Genomic DNA, 27028 nt, shown 5'->3' with positions numbered 1-27028 from the left:
CAATCCCTGATCCAAAAAGACCCCCATAGCTGTGGGATAACTAAGCCTGTGTGCCGCAAATATTGAACCTATTGAGCCTGCACTCTAGAGCCCAGGGGAACTACAGAGCCCACGTGCCACAGCTGCTGAAGCATGAAGGCCCTAGAGCCTGTGTGCCCTAGAGCCTGTGTGCCCTAGAGCCTGCGTGCCCTAGAGACTCTGTGCCCTAGAGACTCTGTGCCCTAGAGCCTGCGTGCCCTAGAGCCTGCATGCCCTAGAGCCTCTGTGCCCTAGAGCCTGCGTGCCCTAGAGCCTGCGTGCCCTAGAGCCTGCGTGCCCTAGAGACTCTGTGCCCTAGAGCCTGCGTGCCCTAGAGCCTGCATGCCCTAGAGCCTGCGTGCCCTAGAGACTCTGTGCCCTAGAGCCTCTGTGCCCTAGAGCCTGCGTGCCCTAGAGACTCTGTGCCCTAGAGCCTGCGTGCCCTAGAGCCTGTGTGCCCTAGAGCCTGCGTGCCCTAGAGCCTGCGTGCCCTAGAGACTCTGTGCCCTAGAGCCTGTGTGCCCTAGAGCCTGCGTGCCCTAGAGCCTGTGTGCCCTAGAGCCTGCATGCCCTAGAGCCTCTGTGCCCTAGAGCCTGCGTGCCCTAGAGCCTGCATGCCCTAGAGCCTCTGTGCCCTAGAGCCTGCGTGCCCTAGAGACTCTGTGCCCTAGAGCCTGCGTGCCCTAGAGCCCGCGTGCCCTAGAGCCTGTGTGCCCTAGAGCCTCTGTGCCCTAGAGCCTGCGCTCCACAACAGGAGGAGCCGCCACAACGAGAAGCCTGCACGCTGAAACTAGAGTGTAGCCCCTGCTCATCACAATTAGAGAAAAGCCCACACACAGCAAAGACCCAGCATAGCTAAAAATAAAACAAATAAACAAAAATTATTTAAAAAAACAAAGAGTTGCTCAGTAGCCTAAACTTAGTATTAGGAATATTCCCTACCTGAGTAGAAACAAGACAATCAGATTTAAGCTACTGGCTTATTAGTTACCCAACATGATTTTCCAAGAGAAAAACGGAAACAGTTGTTTCAAGGAATTCAAATAACAAAATAATGTTGAGTATACATTGACCTTACTGATATGTACTTTTTGAAACCAAAAAGAAATAGAATGAAATACAAATTTTTACTCAACTTCACTTGTGAATGCATGCACTGCTTCCCCAACTTCAGAGCCATTCTTTTTACACAAGATGAAAAGAAAAAAATAGAATTTAGAAGCCTCTTGAGAGTCCCTTGGATTGCCAGGAGATCAAACCAGTCAATCCAAAAGGAAATCAACCCTGAATATTCATTGGAAAAACTGATGCTGAAACGGAAGCTCCAATACTTTGGTCACCTGATGCAAAGAGTTGACTCACTGGAAAAGACCCTGATGCTGAGAAAGATTGAGAGCAGGAGAAGGGGGCGACAGAGGATGAGATGGTTGGATGGCATCACTGACTCAATAGACACGAGTCTGAGCAAACTCCAGGAGATGGTCAAGGACAGGGAAGCCTGGTGGGCTGCAGTTCATGGGGTCACAAAGAGTGGGACACAACTGAGTGACTGAACAACAACAAAATGGTTTTACTGCCTAAAGTAACATCTCAGACACTATCAGCATGAACTGTCTTAATATCATTTGATAAGGTCAATGTAACTTTAAAAAAAAATGAGAGCGAGAGATGCAGACTGAAAAACTGATGGAGCTGATGAATCTTGAGTATAAGATTCTTAGAGAAAGATCACATCTGCAAGCTATACAATAGAGAAAAATATGTTTCAAGTGGCATGCAGTAAAGACTCTGAGTTTGATAGGTATGATAAACAAACTTCTCTGCATCCTCTTTAGAAAGGTCACAAGTGACAAGAATTTCTGTATTAATGAGAAAATATCTATGAAATGTACTGGCTAGTCACATGGAGGCAGAACCTGTCTAAAACAATCAGGAAAATCCCCAGGAGTGTGTACACACACTACCACTCAGCTAATTTCGCTCCTGCGTTCTCTTGTTTGTCTAGGAGAACATGCCAACAAAGGGGTCAAGATCCATCTTAAATAGGAGACGGGCAAGGTGAACGGCTTGAAGCTTAAAATCCAGGAGGGTGTTTTTCCTATTCCCCCTGGATATCTGCCCCCTAAGCTGGGTAATTCTATCTGACAATTAAAATATCACATGCCATTATTCTAATGACTATGTGAATTTCATCAATCTTTGGGGTAATTCCTTTTCAATCTGGGTTTTAAAGCGCCTCTAGGAAAGAGTGGGCTGTTTAATTAGCTGCCTTGATTTCTTTGTCTGATTCAAATTGTTATAAGCAGATCAGCAGATGATGCCAAGGATACAAAAGACATGTTCTCAACAAGCAAATGCAGGCCCCACATCTTAGCCAGAAATTCACTATTCAGACTACCTCTCAACATCCAACACAGTATGAATTGACACATGGATTTCACTCTTTCGTTGTTAATCTTTCACTTTCTAGATATGGAAAATTATTTTGTTATAACAGAAATAGGATGAAAAGGTTCAAAAGAAAACTGGACAGGTGCTGAGACTAGGTGTCAAATTTTTAAAACACTGGAATGACTTCATGGAATAACCATATTTCCTAAAATACAGAAAAAGGAAAGGCTTTATAATATTCACTATAATGCATAGTAGGGAATCATTACCAACTAAATGAAAGTTCTAATGCAAAATATGGAGAAAGTCAGGTGTTATCTGATTTCCTATCTCAACATTAGAAATTCTCATTTAGGAATCCATTCACTGTGCCATCTGTATAAGACAATCTTAATTTGGCATAATATTATTCTGACTGTTATACACCTGCCTGTTCTCTGGACTATGAAAGAAAAATAGCAATTTTTCAATCATAATAATCCTCAAGTCTTTTTAATTAATACAGATATTTAGATACAAAATAAAACAGCTTTACATCAAAAGAATTTCAGATGCTTCAGAGAATAAGGCAGAGAATTCAGAATTACTTTGGATATCTTTGATTACAGTTCTGTAAAAAAAAAAAAAAAAGACAAATGTGTTTTTAGAAAAAAATTATCTAGAAAAGTCATTTCGATAACATGGAAATGAAGGTAATTACATAAAAAATACAGGAAGATCCAGGGTTGTCATGGTAATAAGATGTAAGCATCTACATTTCTGGATATGAGCTGGAGACAGCATCAATTAATCTTTTTTTTAAAGATGAATCTCAATTTTCAGTCTCTCATGCTTACCATTTTTTAAAGAACACACAAAAAACTGAATGAAAGAGATTTAGACTGTCACGGTCACTTTTTAGAAAACCAATCAATCTGTAAATCACTGAGGATTATACAGTGAAGAACTTCAGGTTCTGTCTTCAACTCAACTATGATAGTCAACACCCAATAAAATTCATAGTGAATGGTTTGTAAAGGGGAGAAAAATGAACTACCCTCCCCCCAAATTCTTACAAACCAATTATCATGTTCTAGCAATTGGTTGTTATGCCTTTAATCATCATAAATATTTATAACAAGGCCAGTGTCCTCAGGCTTTCCATTCAGGTTTTACATTGCCCTCTAAGTAATTAACTGCTAAAATTACCCATTTGTCTAAAATTGATATTATGCTACAATACAGACCATTAGTTAACAGCGAATATTTATTTCAGAACCATATTGCAAACAGACTCAGTTTGTAGGCAATTAAAGCAGCAGAGTGACTACAGAAATTTAGTTAACACTGAAACAATCTTTTTCTGATGTGCTTATTCCAACGCTTACAAGGAATATATAGCACAAAAGATAAAACTTTAACAGATGTTTTGCTGGGATTTAGTACAAAATTACCATAGACTACTCTGTGGCTTATTATGAAATCACTAGCTATGTACTCTTTCCTTTGTTCCTTTCTATCCCTCATTCCTCAGTGATACATCACCTCTGTAATGCTTGCAAGCTGACCTGATTTACCGTAAAGGAAAATCGCCTGAATTCTTAGATGCATGGTATCCCAGCTTTTTACAATAAACAAGTTATACGAAATCTAAACAAAGATATGCACATTTTTATAATCCGAGAGAAATGTTTAAAATATTTCTCCATATCATCATGCCACATAGTGATGAGAGCAAAAGTCAAAACTGTCAAATTTAGAAGCAAGGAGATTTGATCAGTATGTTTTCCTTCTGTTCACCATAATCAATATCTTCTATTTATCACATCCAACCCTTTAATAATCCATGAAGTATTTAACCAAATGCAGAGCTTCAGAGTTATTGCAAGAACATGCTCTTTTAAAGACAATCGTTTATCTCACCTTGATTTCACACCCTGCCTTTATAGAGACCCATTAAAAGATCTTATTTTAGCTCAGCTGTTTTTCTTATCAGCATCCAGCACAGCATTATGAACAGCTGTTAACTTAGTAAATATTATTCTTAGGTTCTTCATTTTGCATTCAGAAATTTTATGTGACAATAAATATCACCACATGAAAAAAATACATTAATCCATCACACAGAAATACCCATGAGACCTCTGCCACTGTGTCATAGTCAGGCTTCTTTGAGAATAATTTCACCTGCAGTGCAGATCCTACATGGAGCCCTAGAGGAGGGCACTGTCTCTATGCAGACAAACTGTGAAGAAATGCCAGTGCGTAATTAGCTGAGTGGCCTCCCATGGAAACCAACATGGTAATAAGGGCTGTCTGCTTCCATGCACTGCAATTCAGATGCCAAAACACAGGCATTAACAAGATGCATTCTATTTTTTTAACTTCCCGTACCCTCAGAGAAGGTAGAACTATTATCTTCACTATGAAAACGATGACAAACCTATGTGACTGAGTGCACATAAAGTCACAAATAAAAACGCTAATTGCAGTAATTTAATAAACGAATCATGCAATGTAAGGAAAAGAACATTGGACAGAGAGTCAAAATGCTCTGACAAAATGATGTTGATCTTTATTTTATATCAAATGTGGCAGTTGAAATGGAAGACTGTTTTAGGATGCTAATCCTGGAATGAGGCTGGCTATAGCAGAATCCTAAAGAGGTGTTTGTCTTTTTTTAACTATGTAATACATCAACATGTAATATTGATTACATATTGATTATAATACTGTATTATAATCATGTAAATGTTATTTGCAGCTGAGCCATTACGTTTCATATGAATACTTTTCTCTGCTGCACAATAATTTGTTTTTCCTGGTGTAACAATCTAGATCTTTTGTTGGTTGGTTGGTTTGCCGTTGTTGAGTTTTCCTTGGGGTTATCACTAATTCAACACCAAATTCTTCTTCCATCTTGTGCCTGAGTGCTCAGTCACTAATCTGTGTCCGACTCTTTGTGACCCCATGGACTAGAGCCCTCCAGACTCTTCTGTCCATGGGATTCTCCAAGCAAGAATACTGGAGTGGGTTGCCATTTCCTCCTCCAGGGGATCTTCCTGACCCAGGGATCAAATACGCATCTCCTGTGGCTCCTGCGCTGGCTAATTCTTCACTACCGAGGTGCCGGGGAAGCCCCTTCCAACTTGTAAATCTGTTCAAACACATTTGATATTCTATCTGATAATTCCATCTTAGAAATCTCGCCTGCAGTCTTCTGACCTGTGCGATTGGACTGACTGGTTACTCTTCCAGCCTGATGCACCACAGTTATTCTGGGATTCTTTTCATCATCTCAAGGATCTCCATCCCTCTTTTGAGGTAGCCTCTATTGCCAGGTTTCCTTTTCTTTTCTGCCTTGGTTTATTCCCTGAGTTACAGAGGGGAGTATATCTTCAAGTCGTTTTCTGAGAAAGGATGCAAGGTATGCAAAATTTTCAACTCCTTAAACATCTGAAAATAATTATTCTGCTTTCACACTTCATTGATAGTTTGCATATTATACTATATTGGACAATTTTACATCAGAATTGTCAAGTCATTGTCCCACTTCTGTCCCCCTTCTAGGGCTGCTGCTGAAGTCCAAATGGTGAAGGTGGTGGTGATGGTTTAGTTCCTAAGTCATGTCCAACTCTTTGCAACCCCATAAACTATAGCCCTCCAGACTCCTCTATCCCTGGGATTTTCTAGGCAAGAATACTGGAGTGGGTTGCCATTGCTTTCTCCAGGGGATCTTCTTGACCCAGGGGTTAAACCTGAACTACTGCATTGCAAGTGGATTCTTCACCAACTGAGCCACCAGGAAAAACCCCCTAAATGGTGACGACGCCACTGTAATTATTGATTCTTAGCAGTAAATCTGTTTCCTTTTGGTAGGATCTGTGTTTGAAATCATGTTCAGAAATTCTGCAATAATAAATACTACTGTTTTTCTATTTTCATTAAATGTTCTGGGCATTTAAAAGATCTGTTTAATCTTGAAGTTCACATCCTTCACATCTAGAAGAAGCATATTTCAAAGTTTATTATTTTAATAACTCCATCCTATTTTCTCCAATTATTCAGATGGCCCATCTCCTGAACTGGATTCTAAATTTTTTTAATACTTCTTGTCTCATGTTTCAGATTTCTATCTTATGCTCTACTTTGTGCATAAGCATAAGTTGGTACAATTCTCCAACTTTTTCTTCCATCCACTTTTATGACTGTTGTTTATTTCATTATATTAGTAATTACTTCATTTTATTTTAGAAAGTACAAAGAAGAAAAGTGGAAGAAAGTAGACTTTGCTTAACTTAAATAGTGAAAATAGAAACCTGAAGAGGAAATAAAATACAAAAGTAAATTTCAAAGTTTACCTACAGCAACGATGTAAATTGCATCCTAAGTAATCCTGCTTCCCATTTAAAATTTACTGTTGTTGTTTTTAATTTCTGTCATCATATTTTTAATTGCCAAAGCTACCTCATGTTCACTGATTTATCCTGTTTAAAATAACAGGAGACAGTGAAGGACAGGGAGGCCTAGTGTGCTGCAGTCCATGGGGTTCAAAGAGTCAGACACAATTTAGTGACTGAACAACAAAAGTAATGCAGCATTGTGCTTTATAGGTTTACGATTCTCTTTTGCCTCTTAGATATTATTATTGATAATTTTTCGATGCTTCCTTCTCTGTCTAATCAAAACAAACCAACCTTGCTTCTTCTGAGTCACTTATTTGTTAAGCGGGGCCTTTGCTGTAGTGTTACCTAGATCCTTTAGGTCCGTTCTCTTGGACTGACCCGATGCCCCATAAAAGATGCTTTCAGTCTTCAGGCCTGGGTCTGAGACCTGTTTTATGAAGCACCCATATCCCCTCTTACCTGCCCAACCCCTGCTGTTCTCTGGGACACCCCACCAACCAGCTCTCTGGCAGAGCATCAGCTGTTGAGGCAGCCAGGCTGCGGGGCTTCGAGAGAGCACAGGCCCTCACCACCACCAGCACTCCCAGCCGCAGGCAAACACCAACAGGCCACAGGAAAGCAGCTGATGCTGGGGCTTGTGCGAGGAGCCAGGCCTCTCAGCCCTGGCCTGAGCAAATGCCCACCATCTCCTACTTAAGAGAAAGTCACTCATGGACTATATACAGTCCACTGAATTCTCCAGGCCAGCATACTGGAGTGGGGAGCCTTTCCCTTCTCCAGGGGATCTTTCCAACCCACAGGTCTCCCCCATTGCAGGCAGATTCTTTACCAGCTAAGCCACAAGGGAAGCCCATTTCCTACTTAGGGTGCTTTTAAAATTTTGATTCTGGGAAAAGAAAAGAGACTATATATGTGTGTGTGTGAGTGTGTGTGTGTGCTCAGTTGCTCAGTCATGTCCCATTCTTTATGACCCCATGGACTGTAGTCTGCCAGGCTTCTCTGTCCACGGGATTCTCCAGGCAAAATACTAGAGTAGATTGCCATTTCCAACACCAGGGAATCTTCCCAACTCAGGGATGGAGTCCACATATCCTGAATTGACAGGCAGACTCTTTACCACCGAGCCACCAGGGAAACCCATGTATACATATATATACACACACTGCTAAGTCTGCTAAGTCGCTTCAGTCGTGTCCAACTCTGTGCGACCCCATAGACAGCAGCCCACCAGGCTCCCCCGTCCCTGGGATTCTCCAGGCAAGAACACTGGAGTGGGTTGCCATTTCCTTCTCCAATGCATGAAAGGGAAAAGTTAAAGTAAAGTCGCTCAGTCGTGTCCTACTCCTAGGGACCCCATGGACTGCAGCCTACCAGGCTCCTCCATCCATGGGATTTTCCAGGCAAGAGTACTGGAGTGGGGTGCCATTGCCTTCTCCGATATACATACACACACATACATATATGTATATTTTTTTAATTTCACAGATGACTATGCTATGGAGCCCAGTTTGAAGACCTCTTCGATGCCATCCAAAATTTCTTGCCCCCTTAAGTATTCCAAGAACTGGGACAATCAAGAACATTTTGGCAAATCCTCAAAGAAGCCAAGACCTCAATAGCTATGGGGAAAGGGATACTTACATATCAATACCTATTGCTGCCTCTCATATTTGCAAAGATATACATACTAAATATTTGAATGATATATATATACATATACTAAGTATATGATGACTGATCATGGGGTGAAAGAAAAGCTTGCAAAACGGGTAAGAGTTATTGAAACACAATTTCAAGCAGTGCAGCCTAGTAACCAAAAATCAGTAACCTATAAGCTCAATCTCTCCGTGACTATCAAGAAAGTAAGGAAAAATGTAATGTAATGGAAAAAGCAGAACTTACTACAAAGGCTACAGAAATCACCAATGATGCCAGCCTGAGCTGAAAACAGCAATGCTCTGTGGGAAGAGCTCTCTTTCTCTGCTTCACAGATACAGTTTTCCACCAATTCTTACCCATAACTAATGAGCCATGAAATTAAAAGATGCTTGCTCCTTGGAAGGAAAGCTATAACAAACCTAGACAGCGTATTCAAAAGCAGAGATGTCATTTTGCCAACAAAGGTCCATGTAGTCAAAGCTATAGTGTTTGCAGTAGTCTTATACAGATGTGAGACCTGGACCATAAAGAAGACTGAGCCAAAGAACTGATGCTTTCAAACTGTGGTGTTGGAGAAGACTCTTGAGAGTCCCTTGGATTGCAAGGAGATCAAACCAGTCCATCCTAAAGGAAATCAGTCCTGAATATTCATTGGGAGGACTAATGCTGAAGCAGAAGCTCTAGTACTTTGGCCACCTGATGCGAAGAGCTGACTACTGGAAAAGACCCTGATGCTGGGAAATATTGAGGGCAAGAAAAGGGGGCAATAGAGGATGAGATGGTTGGATGGCATCATTGACTCAGTAGTCATGAGTCTAAGCAAACTCCAGGAGATAGTGAAGGACAGGAAAGCCTGACGTGCTGCAGTCCAGGGGGTCACAAAGGGTCAGATATGGCTAAGTGACTAAATAATAGCAACAAAGTGTTGGTGAGAAGACCAAACCAGGATAATGGAAATCCAGTGATGCCTGTGTTCTTCGCAAAGCCTGGGTCAGCTCTTTAATCTCAATCCTGTCACTGAATTTAAAGTCAGGAGGTCAAAGTTAGTTTAGAGTAGCCTCTGATTTCCACTGATTCTAGTAGGTCCTGGGCTTTCACTAGCTGGGCTTTCACTAGCTGAGCTCTCTGCAGATTACCTGAGCTGAAGTGGAAGATAGGAGTAAGGAGGTACCATACTGTTGATTTTGAACCCAATCAACCCTAAACAGAGAACATTAAATGTAGTAATGAGACGACTTGAGATGTTTGGATGTTAAAAAAAATTGCGGTCATTAAATATTCAGTTCAGTTCAGTTCAGTTGCTCAGTCGTGTCCGACTCTTTGTCACCCCATGAATCGCAGCACACCAGGCCTCCCTGTCCATCACCAACTCCCGGAGTTTACTCAAACTCATGTCCATCGAGTCGGTGATGTTTGATGTTAAAAAAAAATTGTGGTCATTAAACATTAGTATTGTAATTAATAATATCCCAGAGTTTACTCAAACTCATGTCCATCGAGTTGGTGATGTTTGATGTTAAAAAAAAATTGTGGTCATTAAACATTAGTATTGTAATTAATAATACTATTAATTAGTATTAAACAAGATTAATAAAAAAAATCTCTTAGCCTGTTAAAATTTCTTGCCCAATGCAACTACTAAAAATCTACGTCAACGAATACAGATGTTTAAGAAAAGCGAATAGTCAAAAAACTGAATCTAAATAAAAATTTAATACAACAAAAAATCATAACAATGAAAAGGACGTATATGAAAAAAGTCAACAAATACTTTAAGTACCATACTGATTCTAGTATTTCTTTTAAAAAGACTGTCTTGCCAGAGTTCCTACAGTTTCCCACATTTTAAAATTGTATAACAAAAATCATCACCTTAAAAAGCACCATCATTAATGTTACAACTATTAAAAATAGCCTTCAATTTATTAAGAAAAGAACAATGCAATAGAAAATTGAACAATATATAAGAACAGGCAAATTGTAATGGCAGAATTACAAATGGTCAAGAAACATGAAAAGATGCCCAGTATCACTAGCAGTCAAGAAAATGCCAATGTAAAAACATTTCATTTTTACTCGTCAGAATGGCAAAGTTTTAATGCTTGGTTGGTCAGTCCTAGGGAATGTAGAGAAAAAATCCTTTTGTCATTTACTACCATGTGGGCAAATGTTTCAATTAAATTCATTACAACTGACATCACATCTCTAATTAATAAAGAAAACCCATTAACTAGATATCAAAAAAATAAGAAACTATATACAATAAAATATTATTTTTATAAAGCAAAAAGAAATGAACACATGTAATGCTATATGTGAAATCTACCTCTACTAGCAAAGGGAAAAGTACAACAGAAAAACCATGCCACACTGCAAGAAAGGTGCAGATAATGAATGGGATGAAAAGGAGACAAATAATGACACTTCAAATGCATTTATATCGCTAAATGGATTCTCAGGATCCTGAAATGTAGCCATTTCAAAACTAAAATGTAAGCACATCATTAAGCCCACTGATAAACTTTAGTATCTTCTAACTCCCTAACATTTGCCAAGAAAAGAATCTCTTTTAAGTTTGAAATATGGGGAAAATTTTCCAAAATGGTTGCTAGGTCAAAACTTAGAAAAGCTTAATTCTTTTTACACAGAGTAATCCAATATCTGGTAAAAGAAATAAAAGAAAACTGAAGGAAAAATCTTTTTTATCTGTTTATACAAACAAATGAAAACATATGCACCATGAACTCATCATAACACTGTTTTGGATCATAATAATACATTTTCTTGAAACCAATTGGTATTTCAGTATTGAGCTCTAAGCTAGAGCGACTGGAGATTCCTCTCTACTGAAAACATAGTTTTGGCAGGATTCCAGTAGATCCCTCTCATTACTGGCAAATGCTTCTCCATGAAGGAAAAATAGGGTACAGTGTAAATAATAATACTCCAGTGAAAATATTTAATGCCAAAGCATGGCTTTCATTGTCAAAGCAATGACTACGGTTCACTTCAGTATCACTTCTCTTTACACAATTAAAAAATATATATATAGTAGAGGAATTAGATTCTGGTTCAAAAAATGCACATGAAGAATGCTAAGCCTTGACTTAAAAGATCTTTTCCTACCTTCACATTATCTGGATGCAGCCCCCCAGGGTGCTTGTCCATGTACTGACATAAATCAGTATGCTAGAAGGAAAAAAGGAAAATGTATTAACATCCCTTTGGCTATAAAACAATGAATCAATATTTTTCTGTTTCAAAGTCATCACTACTTTCTGAACTAAGCAAATATAAGGCAAGCGGGTGGAATTTTTAGTGTATGCAGTTGCACGCTCCTCCACCCTCCATTATAACCACAGCTGAATCATTACTCCAGATTCTATCTTATGTTAAACATATCTGTGCATTAGAAAGAATTTATGTCCACAATTTGTTAATCTGTTAAATGCCTAATTCTCACATTGAATATGTATCTCTTAAGTGGAATAAGAAGAAAACTTACCTAAAATATATATACCTTAACTTCAACTAAAAGCACATACACATACAGTTAACCAATCCAAATACAATTTCAATTACCTGCATTTTTCAAGTGGAAATGAAGGTGATGGTTATTTATTTTGTATGACATGTAAATATTACAAACAGATCATTCTAATAAAATTAATCATTGGATGTATTTACTTTTTCATAACTATATTCATTAAAAGATACTTTTCAGATTCTCAGCACTCTTGAATATATTTGAAAAATATTTATTTTATAAAACTTTATAATGATTTACTTTCTAAATCAATGCAAATACTTCCAAAGTTATAAATTAAGACAAATACATCCAGATTTATTTTAAAAAGAAATATCCCTAGATAGCAACTTATAGTGTAATTTTTCCAAATATCCCAAGTTGAATTTGCATACAATTGTATATTTTCTTTTTAATGCTTTTTCTGTTTATATTATGAGCTACATAAAATTTCTAAAAAAACATGTAGAGTTGCTATATAAATTTTCCTAATCTTATTTATTGGCGGTAACAATTTTATGATTTAATCACTCTGTAAAAACCAGTAACCATGATTATTTATGCCCCATTATCAGGTTGCAATTGTTGAGGAATTATAAGTTTTTGACACATTCATAAAGCTGTACGTGGTTGTAGCCATGATGGTAACAGTTCAGATTCCTTTACTGAGTTTTTATTGCATGCCAGCTGGTAACTGCTGAGAATACAGTGCAGATTTTAGCATTCATTCATTGTTCACCATGTATTTCTCAGCTCATTATCTTCCAGGCACTACACCAGTCATTTTATTGCTGTTGTTCAGTTGTTAGATCACGTTCCACTCTTTACTACCCCATGGACTAGGGAAGCATGCCAGGCTTCCCTGTCCTTCACTATCTTCCAGAGTTTCCCCAGACTCATGTCCGTTGAGTGAGCGATGCTATCTAACCATACCATCTTCTGCTGCCCTCTTCTCCTTTGCCTTCAATCTTTCCCAGAATCTTTTCCAATGAGTTGGCTCTTCGCATCAGGTGGCCAAAGAAAGCTCTGGAGTTTAGTGACACTAGTCAGTAAGGATACAGAATTCAAGGAAACAGATGTAGGTGGAAAAAAACCAGGATATGTGTAATGACTGTACAGTAAGTTGTACATTAGGAGTACTACTGGGCAGTGTTTGAGGACATAGAGGGGGGCACTTAATGCCTGCTAAAGACAGGCCACGGTAAGTGATACTTTCAAATAAGATCTGAATAGAGAATGAAAAAGCTCAGCCATGGAAGAGCAAAGGGAAAGAACATGGGATAGAAGAAATGCTCTTGGATATATTCTAAGACTGTATTGCCTTTCTCTTTTCCACACACTGAGGACAGAAACTATATACTTTAAAAAATTTTTATTTTGTACTGGGGCATAGCCAATTAACAATGCTATAACAGAACATATAAAATGGTCCATGAAAAAGTACTTTTTAATATATAACATGATATACAACTATAATGTGCTCATTGTCTCACACATAATAAACTGGTAAATAGAAAGTACATCTAATCATAACAATAATTACATAAACATATGTTAAAATCTCTTTTAAAAATGTAAATTTTCAGTTTACAAAACAAAATCAAACTCACACTCTTTCCAAGATAAAGGCTAAATATAATAAACAACAAAAAATAACAGAAAACCTGAAAGTAAAGGAATAATACATCATATTATATATTGATGTTATTTATATATATGATATTTATACTGGCAAATACCAATAAAAAGCAAAGAGTAACTTATCAATGTAAATGTTAAACATAATAGAATTCAAAGAACACGGATTAAACATTTATTCACCTAGCAACATGGCATATCACTATAAGCAAATACTGATCAAAATAAAAGAAGCAGCTCAAATTTTCACAAAATCTTGAAGGTTACTTCTTTAAAAAAAAACATCAACCAATGAAATTGACAAAAAAATTAAAAAGTAAAAAGGAGGTTATATAAAGGATATGAGTAACAGCTAAAAAGCATGTTTAATTTTATGCCCAATAAACTTATGCTACATGTGCTTAAAGAAGTGAAATGATGTTAGGGACAAAGCTTCCATTGTACTTTCTACTCGACATATATGCATTAAATGCAAACTGTGCATAAATAAATGACAGTCTCTGCTTTCAGAGAACTCAAACATTCTGTGGATTTTTACATACCTGTGAAATTACTGTAACTTTTTTCAAAGAATAAAGTACTCAAGCATTTTGTTTGAAACCAACCAACCAAACAAAATCCCCACTTAACTATGAGGATGGAAATATATCAGGAATGGGGGGAAAAGTTCCTGATTCTCACGTATACCTTATATTCTTCTGTGTATATATGCACGCCCAATGATACTGCAACATGAATAACAAGGAGGCTTCTGCGGAAATGAGATCTTGGGAAATTTCAAAAAGATTTTTCCCAAACCTTTAAAAATTTTAAATTTGTACTCCCTCAGCTGTATGGCATGAACATGTATGTATGCACACACATGGCTGTCACTAGCTATGTAGCCTTAGGTGGGTCACATAACCTCTGGGTATCAGTGTCTTCATCTGTGTTATGGGGATAATCCTAGCACAGCTACTGCATATGGATATTGTGAAAATTAGTATGTAAATATCCATAATGCCCAGCACAGGGTAGATGTACAGGTGATGATGAGGATAATGATGGTGATGAAGATTTTCTGTAGTGTGTTTAGATTATGAAGGGATATTTTGGAGGATTGCAATTCAAAACGAAATGCTAAATACCGTTTGAGAACTGGAACTCTTAGGCATAACATTTCATTCTTATTATATGTGTTCTTCCTTTCTGTACGTCCAGACATTCTCATTCATACTCCACAGCTCTCCGTACACAACCTCTGAGACTACTTCTAGCAAATACATCATTAATCTCAGATTGCTCTGGGTGATTAGGGGTGAGAATCTAGAGAACCTCAAATGGAGGAAAAGACAAAAGGTGGTATAAGGTCTTATTTTGTATCCTGGCAAATTTCCATTTTACCTTAATTAAAAACTTTCTCCCCCCACCCCAGTCTTTTTTTTTTAATATACAATACTATGCCTGGAACTACATTCAGTTCAGTTCACTCGCTCAGTCGTGTCCGACTCTTTGCGACCCCATGAATCGCAGCACGCCAGGCCTCCCTGTCCATCACCAACTCCCGGAGTTCACTCAGACTCACGTCCATCGAGTCAGTGATGCCATCCAGCCATCTCATCCTCTGTCGTCCCCTTCTCCTCCTGCCCCCAGTCCCTCCCAGCATCAGAGTCTTTTCCAGTGAGTCAACTCTTCGCATGAAGTGGCCAAAGTACTGGAGTTTCAGCTTCAGCATCATTCCCTCCAAAGAAATCCCAGGGCTGATCTCCTTTAGAATGGACTGGTTGGATCTCCTTGCAGTCCAAGGGACTCTCAAGAGTCTTCTCCAACACCACAGTTCAAAAGCATCAATTCTTTGGCGCTCAGCCTTCTTCACAGTCCAACTATATTAGATGTGCCTAAATTACAAATTTCGTTACATCTCTTCATTTTAACTTCTCTCCTTCATTCAACTCACTGGATTATGTGACCCTTGTGACTTTTCCTGGTCCAGAAATAACAGAAGTAACCTTAACAATCACGCTGGGAGGTAATTCTCTGTTATTACACTTTTTAAAGCCATCCTACACATACAAGTTCTGAACAGAAGGCCCCTATGGCACATGACCAACAGATCACTATCCACTGATGAGACGCACATAGTCTCAGATCCATCTGGCTTGATCTTTGGCCATTTCTTGTTCCAAAAATAAAAGGAATATCTTTAGACTAGGTGCCTGGTAACTATAGACCAAACCCAGCCACTCTTCCGCCCCCCAGTCTCTATCTTGGCTCGTGGCTAGCATCTCTTCTGGCCTGCACTATATTATGCTCCACTTCATCTTCCTGCATCTCCCTCTCATTCACTCAACAACTGCTGCTGTTCTTCTGGGCAATGCTTTCAGAAGTACTTGTGTCTGACAGGTTTATACCTGAATGCCTAAGAATACTTCGCCAGTCTTCCCTCTAGAGTGTGTGATTTTAAATGAAGCTATCAAGTGTGGCTAGATTTGTACACCACGCAGAAGAGTGAGAGCAGAAAGAAGCTGGAAGGTTCAATCCCCACACTTGCATACATTTCTTTCAAAATCGGGTTCCTCTTTCCTCATTGTTGATTACCCATCAGTAGCATTTATTTAAGGTTCCCAGGTGGCTCTAGTGGTAAATGCAGGAGACATAAGTGCCAATGCAGGAGACATAAGACACGCAGGTTTGATCCCTAGGTAGAGAAGATCCCCTGGAAGAGGAAATGGCAACACACTCCAGTATTCTTGCCTGGAGAACCCCATGGACAGAGGAGCCTGGTGGGCTGCAGTCCATGCGGGTCACAAAAGAATCGGACATGACGGAAGTGACTTGGCATGCATGTACGCAGCATTTATTATAGGATTTACAAAGGTGCAGGCATGTTTCAAGGGGAAGGAATTTGAAGAACATATCTGAAACCATAATCCCCTGAACATAAACGTTTTCTGTGAAAGAACCACATTTATAGTTTGGGTTTCTCCATCTTGACTTCATTACACTGTGGCAGGATCAGTTTAGAAGGCAGAAGACAGATATTTCTTTGTAAAAAAGCAGCATATAGAAAGACCATAAAATACTGAAGAAAAGACTTTTTCTTCATAAGCACTTTCACACAGCAGAGTCTCAGTTAATTTCAATCATATGTAGACTGGAGAACTAGATGACCACAGAACACACCCATGAAACTTAAAGAGAAAGACATGAAAGGAAACTGTGAAGATAAATTATAAACATGATGACAGTTTTAAACAGGCCTGAGTGGAGAACATCCCTTCAAAAGATAACCAGAAAAAAAAAAAAAAAAATCCAGCCAAAGAAAAAGATGAGAAACAAGCTGGACTATGACCTTCACCTTTTTCTGTTTTCCATTCTCCATTCCTTGTTGTCGTTCACTCAGTCGTGTGCGACTCTTTGTGACTCCATGGACTGCAGCATGCCAGGCGTCCCTGTCCATCACCAACTCCTAGAGCTTGCTCAAACTCAGGTCCATCGAGTGGGTGATGCCATCCAGCCATCTCATCCTCTGTCATCCCCTTCTCCTCCTGTTCAATCTTTCCCAGCATCAGGGTCTTTTCTAGTGAGTCAGCTCTTTGCATCAGGTGGCCAAACTACTGGAGCTTCAGTTTCAGCGTCAGTCCTTCCACTGAACATTCAGGATTGATTTCCTTTAGGATGGACTGGTTGGATCTCCTTGCAGTCCAAGGGTCTCTCAAGAGTCTTCTCCAACACCACAGTTCAAAAGCATCAGTTCTTTGGTGTTCAGCCTCTTTCAGGGTCTAACACTCACATCCATACATGACTACCAGAAAAACCATAGCTTTGACTAGACAGACCTTGGTTGGCAAAGTAATGTCTCTGCTTTTTAATATGCTGTCTAGGTTGGTCATAGCTTTTCTTCCAAGGAGCAAACATCTTTTAATTTCATGGCTGCAGTCACCATCTGCAGTGATTCTGGAGTCCAAGAAAATAAAATCAGTCACTGTTTCCATTGTTTCCCCATCTATTTGCCATGAAGTGATGGGACTGGATGCCATGATCTTAGTTTTTGGAATGTTGAGCTTTAAGCCATCTTTTTCAGTCTCCTCTTTCACCTTCATCAAGAGGCTCTTTAGTTTCTCTTCGCTTTCTGCCATAAGGGTGGTGTCATCTGCATATCTGAGGTTATTGATATTTCTCCCAGCAGTCTTGATTCCAGCTTGTGCTTCATCCAGCCCAGCATTTCGCATGATGGACTCTGCATATAAGTTAAATAAGCAGGGTGGCAATATACAGCTTTGATGTACTATTTTCCCAATTTTGAACCAGTCTGTTTTTCCATGTCTGGTTCTAACTGTTGCTTCTTGACTTGAATACAGATTTCACAGGAGGCAGGTTAGGTGGTATGATATTCCCACCTATTTAATAATTTTCCACAGTTTTTTGTGATCCACACAGTCAAAGACTTTAGCGTAATCAGTGAAGCAGAAGTAGATGTTTTTCTGGAATTCTCCATTCCTTACTCCTTTTAAAACTGACTTTGGGTGAGGGAAAAGAAGTAATATGCTTTCACTGAACACCACTGGTAAAAAGGCTCTCAGAAGACCCCAGAGTCAGACAAGCTTTTGGACATGAAAGCTGATCAGGGAAGAAATAAGTATAAGTCAGTTATTAAGTAGGCTTCATCATTTAGTATGTGTTTGAAAGTGAAAATGTTAGTTCACTCAGTCGTGTCCAACTCTGTGATCCCAGGCACAGTAGTCAACCAGGCTCCTCTGTCCATGGGATTCTCCAGGCAAGAATACTGGGGTGGGACGCCATTTCCTTTTTCAGGGGATCTTCTTGACTCAGGGAACAAACCCACGTCTCCTGCATTGCAGGCAGATTCTTTACCATCTGAGCTACCAGGGAAGCTGTTGGTATGGGTTTATGTTTCTTTGTAATCAATGTATTATCAATGAAATGAGGTTTTCCAATTACTTTTCCTTGAAAAGATCAAACTTCTTATTCAAGAGATGCCAAGTTCCTCAGAGAAATTATGCTTTAATATCAGCAATGAATTTCAGACTGACCTTTACTCATTAAGCAGGAATCTAAATAGAGCACCTTCCCCAACACACTCTTTCCCCCCACCCTCTTATGTTAAGCATGGTGTCTACAATATTTGTCAGCTAATTTTTCATGTTTTTCAGAAGCACTGCCAAAATGTGATGTTGAAAGTAGCACAGCCCTATTTTTAGCATCTAGGCTAAAAATAAGAAAGTCTTTCCATGGGGATAACCAACAGAAATCCTCATTTTGAAGTTCTGCCACTCACACCCTCCATATTCTTGACTTCTTTTCATGTTAGTGTTCCATCTTGACAGCAAGACAGAAGTCAGTATATTCAGGATTCATGTAATCTTATAGCATTAAAAAAAAAAAAAACTGCTTCACAATAGTAGGAATACTGGAAAGATTCCAGAGATAATAAAACTAATTCTGAATTTCTTTCTTCTTGAGGAATAGGCTTATTTTACATTTAAATACCACAGTTCATTCATGTTAATGTATGGCAAATTCATGCTGATATATGGCAGAAGCCAACACAATATTGTAAAGTAATTATCCTCCAAATAAAAATGAATTAATTTAAAAAACAAGCATCACACCTCAGCTATACTTTTATTTGGAAATCAACGAATACTCGTTTTAAAAAAAATGAAACATTAGGTGAAAACCTGAATTTTTAAAAAAACAAAAAGATGGGGGGAGGGTAACTTCCCTGGTGGTCCAGTGTCTAAGACTCTGTGCTTCCAACACAGGGAACCTGGGTTTGACCCCTGGTCAGGGAACTAGATGCCACGTGCCACAAGTAAGATCCTGCGTGCCAAAATTAAGACTCAGCACACCCAAATAAATAAATTAAAAAAATAAACACACCAGATATGTTAAGAACTAGTTGATAACATGTACCCCTTGGAAATATAGAGCCAAGGCACAGTAATATAGAGCACACAAAAATATCGAGCCCTCCTTATCCAGACTGATCCTTATTGTTTAAGGAGCTCCTTGCTCCTCATCCCAGTTTGATTATACCCTAATCTCTTCCTTATAATGGGTAAGTGATCCACTATTAAAAAAAAAAAAACTTTGAATATTACTCTTATTGGTGAGAGAGCATATTAAGAAATTTGCAAATATCTAAAGCACAAGAGCATTCAAGAGCAATTCCTTCCACTCTTCAGTGGTACCCCATAGGGTCCCAAAATGAATGGCAACAATGCTAACTGTCCATGTATCCAAGGCAGAGGCTTACTTGTGATACTTACTCTTCTCTTGGCCAGTATCTCCTTCACTACAGTCTGGGATACACCACACGCATTTTAACTAAAACCACACCTCTCAGACAGTAATACATTTGGGAGATCTCACTATCGTTTTAGTTTTTAATTTATCAATATTTCACCTGTAGCTCATTTATGTCAAGTGATTCTCTGGGGAATGGCTGCTGCTAGAGGCAGTTGAAGAAAACTTCTAGAAGCTGAGCCCTCCTTTCTTCTACAGCAATCAATGCCATTTTCCTCTGGCTATAATCTCTGTTTTAATCAGCCTACATTGCTGTGAGAATTAATACATCAAATTACTGAGCAGTTAGTTTCTAACTGCTCTTATATGAAGTCCACAGGTTTAAATTGACTTTGAAATTGCACTTCCCCCCATCCAGCTTTGTAGTATTCATCTATTTATTCCCAAATTATAATAAATAAAATTTTAATGTGGGTTCAAACATGTGAGCACTATTCGTTAGTGAGAAAAAATGAAAAGAAATATTAATCAACTTTCCATTTAAACAAAATCATAGCCATTCAAGGTGCCTTATAGAAAGGTCTGTATCCACTATATACCAAAGGGTCCATTTTTAAAACAGTGGTTAAAAAATAAAAGTTTGTAAGTATTCCATTATATGTTATTTAGGTATTCTGCAAATGAACTGAAATCCCTTATCTTTAATGACAAAAACAAGACATTCATGAGCAACGTCAGAAGTACTATCTCTTCCCTCTGAAGTACTAATAGAAATTCTAATTACTGTGTCTCAAGTTGTATCACAGGACATGATATGACAATAAGAGAAAAATACGGTCTTCTGATCTATCCCATCATACGTAAAATATGTTCTTAAATGGAATACTCTCAAATATTCCACTGTTACTGCAAAGGCTTACTTTACATATTCCAAAGCCTGTTTCTAGGTTATTTTATTTTCAGCTGTTTTTATGCCACTTAGAAAATGTTTAAAATTCTACCAGTAAACCCCACACCTATTTCCTAAAGAGGGCAAGGGTAGCTAACACACACGGTAGTTAATACTATATAAAAATCCCCCATAGTCATTACATTGTGACAACCTAGATGGGTGGGACGGCGAGGGAGGTGGGAGGTTGGTGCAGGATGGGGGACACATGTATGCCTGTGGCCAGTTCATGCTGATGTATGGCAAAAAGCATCACAGTATTCAAAGTAATTATCCTCCAATTAAACAAAGAATTTTTTAAAATACAGAAAAATACTATATAAAAATCCCCTATAGTAATTATACTGCCTCAGCTTAGCCCTAATTAAATTAGTTGCTTCTTTTTTTAATCATATAATGTATTGTTCTCTTTTTTAGACATAACCTATATGTGACTTAGAGATCCCCTAATTCTGCCGAATTGGTTTCAGCTGTCATTTCTGAATTCAAAATACACGGGCAGCCTGGGGCTGGAGACTGGAGCAGGAAGCATTTCTAACCATGTAAAACCAGCAACCTGAAAGATCTTTTCCATTAAAACAAAAAATGTACTATTTGGCTTCTGGCAATGACATTATGGGTAGAAAGGCTGTATATCTTTACCCAGGCAGTAAGACTGTTGGGAGTCATTTTTCTCCGATAAAAAGAATGCAGACATTTATTTTCCAATAGTTCAAATGTCTGAAGTAGTTTCAATATTACAGGGGCTAATTCATAAAACAAACATATATCTATGTCCACATCACTGCATAACACCTCTACAAGGTACAAATGATAATTCTTTCTTAAATAAATTCAAAGTATAGAGTTGGGATGTTTCAAAAAACTGGACGAAATCTTCTAGAAGAAGAACATTGGGGTTCTACAGAACTAAATGCTATTGCTGCGTTACAAGACTGTATAAACCTGCTCTCTTCAAAGAGTGAAGGAAAGGACTACTCTGTTTGGTTTATATGCCCTCTGGCACACCATTCACAAGCCTAAACCATTTAATAAATTTTAACAGAGTCAAACAGCCACTTTAAAAAGATTTTCATGCTATTTTGAAGCCAAGTTTAAAGGGGGAAAAAGCCAATGGGTATGAAGAATGGAATGCTCTGATCATCCAAAACCCTCAAATATTTGAAGAGAAAAAAAAGGCTAACAAAGTGGGCCATGAAACATTTTCTGGAGTCAAACTATGAGACAGAAAAAAAGAAAAAGGAACTGAACAGTTCTCAGGAACAATATTAACTCTGAAAACACCCTCTGGAGCTGCCCTGCTGGAAATAAGAGAGATTCCGAAATTATAGGGTAAAAGCAACATGAGAGAAAAGATTAGAGACAGAGAGCTAGAATGGAAGAGAAGAGAGAGAAAGAGAGGGAGAAGGGACAGAGGAATCAATGGTGGCTATCTTGGAATAACGTTTTCTGGCTACAAAATAGAGAGCTGTTGTTTAGTGGCTCATGTCCTACTCTTTTGAGACACCATGGTCTGCAGCCCACCAGGCTCCTCTGTCCATGGGATCTCCCAGGCAAGAGTACTGGAGTGGGTTGCCATTTCCTCCTTCAGGGGATCTCCCTGACTCAGGGATCGAACTCATGTCTCCTGCACTGGCAGACGGGTTATCTACCACTGACCCACAAGTGAAGCCCAGTGGGTAAGAGTAACACCCACATAAGGACAGATCAAACCAGATGTGTGTTTCAGACAATTCTATGAATTATACTGCAATGAACTTTCAGTACATGTTACTTTTAAAAATTTTATTGGATATAGTTGATTTACAACAGCGCATGTTATTTTTAATATTAAAAATAGCAGTTCTGGAACACACTAGGAAAACATTAAACAATTACAACTGTTCAACTCTGTCATCCTGCCTTTTGGTTTGGCATACCAACTGATATTCAAAATATACTCTGAAACCCAAAATGGGTAAAACATTGTAAAATGGATAGAAATGGATAAACAGTATTCACTCTTTAACAGCTTACCAATGACTACAAGGGAAACAATAATGATAAATCAATAATACTCTCTCCCTTATCTCTTTTTTTTTCCCTCCCTTATCTTAAAGGAAACATTTATAACAGTGTTCTATCATTTGAACAACTAGTGGCAATGTTAGGCATTTTTCCTCCCAAGGAGGGAGGAAATACAGAGGGATGTAATAGAAGCAACATTATTAAGATTTTACAATGCAAAATACCTTAAAGTTTCTAAAGATGGTTATGGATATCTCATTATTTATGGAGCAGGAGTTGTGTGCTACAGACTCCAAAATGGGACAAATCAAAATCTCTTGAATTGATAAAATAGTTTGAAAAATAAATTTGTACTACAAACATAAAATTCATTTATAGTTTCTTTTTTTTTTTAAACTTCCTTTTTTATTATTATTTTTTTAATTTTATTTTATTTTTAAACTCTACATAATTGTATTAGTTTCAATTAAATCTGTGGCTGGTGGCAATACAAAGAATATAGAATGATAAAGCTTTCAGGCAAAGCAAGACAAAGAGACATATATGAAATGTATGTTTGTCATACATGATGAAAGAGATGTCATACTGCTATTCCTGTAGCACACCTGAAGCATAAGCACATTACAAATACACTCAGGTACGATCTATTGTTTTCCACTAATTTAAATTATTATAATATAGTACATAAAGTGGCAAAAGTAATTTGCTAACTGTTACTGCTAAGTCACTTCAGTCGTGTCCGACTCTGTGAGACCCCATAGACGGCAGCCCACCAGGCTCCTCCATCCCTGGGATTCTCCAGGCAAGACCGCTGGAGAGGGCTGCCATTTCCTTCTCCAGTGCATGAAAGTGAAAAGTGAAAGTGAAGTCGCTCAGTCGTGTCCGACTCTTAGCGACCCCATGGACTGCAGCCTACTAGGCTCCTCCGCCCATGGGTTTTTCCAGGCAAGAGTACTGGAGTGGGGTGCCATTGCCTTCTCCAAAAAGTAATTTAGGTTTCCTCAAATTCTATGAGTAAAAGAATCACAACAACATTATTATTTTTTTACTGCAAGCTTTTACTTAGAGGTTTTGATGCTCTGAAGCATGAAAAATTGAAGAGTAGTGAAGCAGACTATTAAGGGGCCACAAAAAATTATAAAAGTTTTGCTTGAAGTAGCTCTTTTAATACCAAAGAATAAAAAGATCTCATATCAAAGAGGGGGTTAAAAAAAAAAAAAAGAATTTTTGTATTCTGCCTTTTACCAAAAGTTAAAATGAAGCAGAAATTCCCAAGTATCTTTTTTTTAGGTTTCACCACCAAAATCAAGTTGCTGACTTACCTGATATTAAAAAAAAAAAAAAAAATTACCAAAGATCAAATCATCACTGTTTTTCTTTTCTTTATCTACTTGCTTTTTGCTTAATCCATGTACAAAGGAAATATATTTAGTTCCTTGCCATGCATGAGTATGAACTTAAAGATACCCTGGAAACAGACTGCGTTTTTTCCCCTCCATCATTAGACACTTGCAAACTTGCCAAGATAATAACTTTCCCAAGAGCTTGACATATTTGGCAGATATAGTTGATATTTTGAATATGAATTCTGAAACTTCAAGAAGCAAAGGCCAACATTATTGCTCCTCATGATATGTTTTAAACTTTAATGCCAAAATCTAGTTATATATTCAGTGAATCAGAGCTAAAAATATATTTTCTTGACTTAGTGCAATTTGCCATAAAAAGATTACTGAAAAAAAATTCAAGAGAAAGAATAAAATCTCACCAAGTCTGTCTAGGATGAATTCAGGTAGTGCTTTCCTGATTCTGTGGTTGAAAATACCACTTGAAAGTTAGGATGTGTAAAATAGATAGCCAGTGGGTATTTGATGTGTGACAGAGGGAGCTCAAACCTGTGCTCTGTGGCAACCTAGAGGGGTGGGATGGGGTGGGAGGCGGGAGGGAGGGTCAAGAGGGAGGGGACGGGGACATATGTACATTATGGCTGATTTATGTCAACGTATGACCCAAACCAACACAATATTGTAAAGCAATTATCCTTCAATTAAAAATAAATAAATTTATTTTTAAGTCAATCTTAGCAAAATTTAATAAAAGCTACTAGTGCTTAAATTTTAAATCAATTAGAAAAAAATTTTTAGAAAATCATAGTGGAGAATCTGAGGCAAAAATTCCTGTATTTACCTTAAAATAAATTAGTAGGCCTAGCATGTAATTACTATAATCAATATATAAACATGGTTGTAACCATTTCTATCAAGAAAAACAGCAGAAACCATTCTTGACATAGAAGGTGACCATATCTGTACTTGATCATTGACACTATCACACAAAAACTTGTGGTAAGTATGCTGATTTAGTGCCCTCACTGATAAAACATTTAGTTTTGTCAAAAACCAGAATCAAGCGCTTAATAAAATATTTTTTAAATCACTGTTTAAATTTGTTTTATTAAGAATTTCAAATTTATCCAAAATTTTAAATGGTATCAAAGAAAAGCATGGGAATTTTATATTAACACAAAGGGTGTGTGAATTTTAAAATGTGGGCAGACTTTGGTACATAACCACATTTAGTGATTTGAAACAACAGTAGCATTAACTTCTGAAAGCTTTTTAAAAGATTAAAAAATCGTATATGTACTATAAATTATAGTGTACATATACGTACATATATATATATATATATACACACACACATATACACATGCCAACAACATGTGAGCATGAATCATAAAAGAAGTCTTTAAAAAAAAAACATTAGCATTAGCTTTCTCTTGGGTGGCTGGATACTAAGTAATCTGGAATATGTCAGTCAGGATAGGCTAAGTTATACTGTGATAACAAATAACTTTTGCTCACAATTTATTGGCCAAAGCAAGTCACAAGGTCACACCCTTGTTTAATGGAGAAAAGAGGTATAATTTTCCTGCAGGAGTTGGAATCCAAATACTAGAAAATAATAATATAATTATCTATATTAAGCAAATTATATTCATTTTTAACTGCTACTATACTAAGAATATAGTAAGAATAGGGCTTCCCTCATAGCTCAGTTGGTAAAGCATCTGCCTTCAGTGCAGGAGACCTGGGTTTGATCCCTGGATTGGGAAGATGCCCTGGAGAAGGAAATGGCAACCCACTCCAGTATTCTTGCCTGGAGAATCCCATGGACAGAGGAGTCTGAAAGGCTACAGTCCGTGGGGTCACAAGAGTCAGACAGGACTTAGTGACTAAACCACTACCATAGTAAGAATAATAAATATATATACACATATATTTGCACTGAATTTTAAAAGAAACTTTTGTCAAGGATTTAATAATTTCAAAAGGATTGTACAATTTTATGAACTCAATTATTTCTCATCCAAAGTCAACTTTTCCAGAAATTCCTGCTATCCCAGGTTATTTATTTCCCCTCTAAACTCTGAAAAATCTTTAGATTTTTTTCTGGTAGATGTCCTGATATTCTTGGATATGTAAATCTGAACCCCACCTTTTAACAGGAATTCCCCTAAAAGATAAAAAAAATTCTTATTAAATTTTAAATTAATCTTTATCCACTGTACAGGACAGGGAGTCCTGTCTCATGTTATGTGTCAGGCTGGATGGGAGGGGAGTTTGGGGCAGAATGGACACATGTGTACGCATGGCTGAGCCCCTTCCCTGCTCACCGGAAACTATCACAGCATTGTTAATTTGATATACTCCAACATAAAAAGTTAAAAATATAAAATAAAACCCATCTTTATGACACCAGGTCATAGGTTTGGCTCTCCAGGTGGAATTTGGGGCCATAGCACCCTTGTTAGGTTAATAAAAATAATATATGTTCATTAGGTGAAAGGAATGTAAAGGAAGCAGGGTTAGACAAAGGATGAGAAAGTGTGATGTGAGCCAATAAAGCCTTGGCCGACCGAGTACCAGAATTTGCCCTGTGTCAGGCAGGCAAGGTCAGGCCTCTCCACCCCCACTTCACACAGTCACCAGACACAGGATGCCTGGGGGAAGGCACGACCTCATTCAAGACACGCCCCTCCTCCCTGGTCAGAGCCTGAGCTGCTGCTGAGGGATGCATTCTGGCGACATACAGCTATACTTGCTGTAGCTAGTCGGAGAAGGCAATGGCACCCCACTCCAGTACTCTTGCCTGGAAAATCCCATGGACAGAGGAGCCTGGTAGGCTGCAGTCCATGGGGTCGCT

The 27028-nt window shown here is 38.1% G+C and overlaps 1 protein-coding gene across 12 annotated transcripts in view; it reads right to left on the bottom strand.

The window, feature by feature from the left end:
* Window positions 1–27028, bottom strand: part of CDK14 (cyclin dependent kinase 14) — a 662006-nt gene that overhangs the window by 349257 nt on the left and 285721 nt on the right. For 11 of the 12 annotated variants that reach the window (XM_044946425.2, XM_044946423.2, XM_044946424.2 and 8 more), the window contains one exon: window positions 11580–11642. The exons of the other annotated variant lie outside the window; for it this stretch is intronic. In XM_044946425.2, the coding sequence (XP_044802360.1) occupies window positions 11580–11642 (63 nt within the window). The remainder of the gene's footprint in view (window positions 1–11579; window positions 11643–27028) is intronic. 12 annotated transcript variants of the gene reach the window in all.

The sequence above is a fragment of the Bubalus bubalis genome, chromosome 8 (genome assembly GCF_019923935.1).
Source record: "Bubalus bubalis isolate 160015118507 breed Murrah chromosome 8, NDDB_SH_1, whole genome shotgun sequence".
NCBI lineage: Eukaryota > Metazoa > Chordata > Mammalia > Artiodactyla > Bovidae > Bubalus > Bubalus bubalis.
The sequence above is the reverse complement of the archived record's forward strand: the minus strand, read 5'-3'. Positions and strand labels throughout refer to the sequence as shown.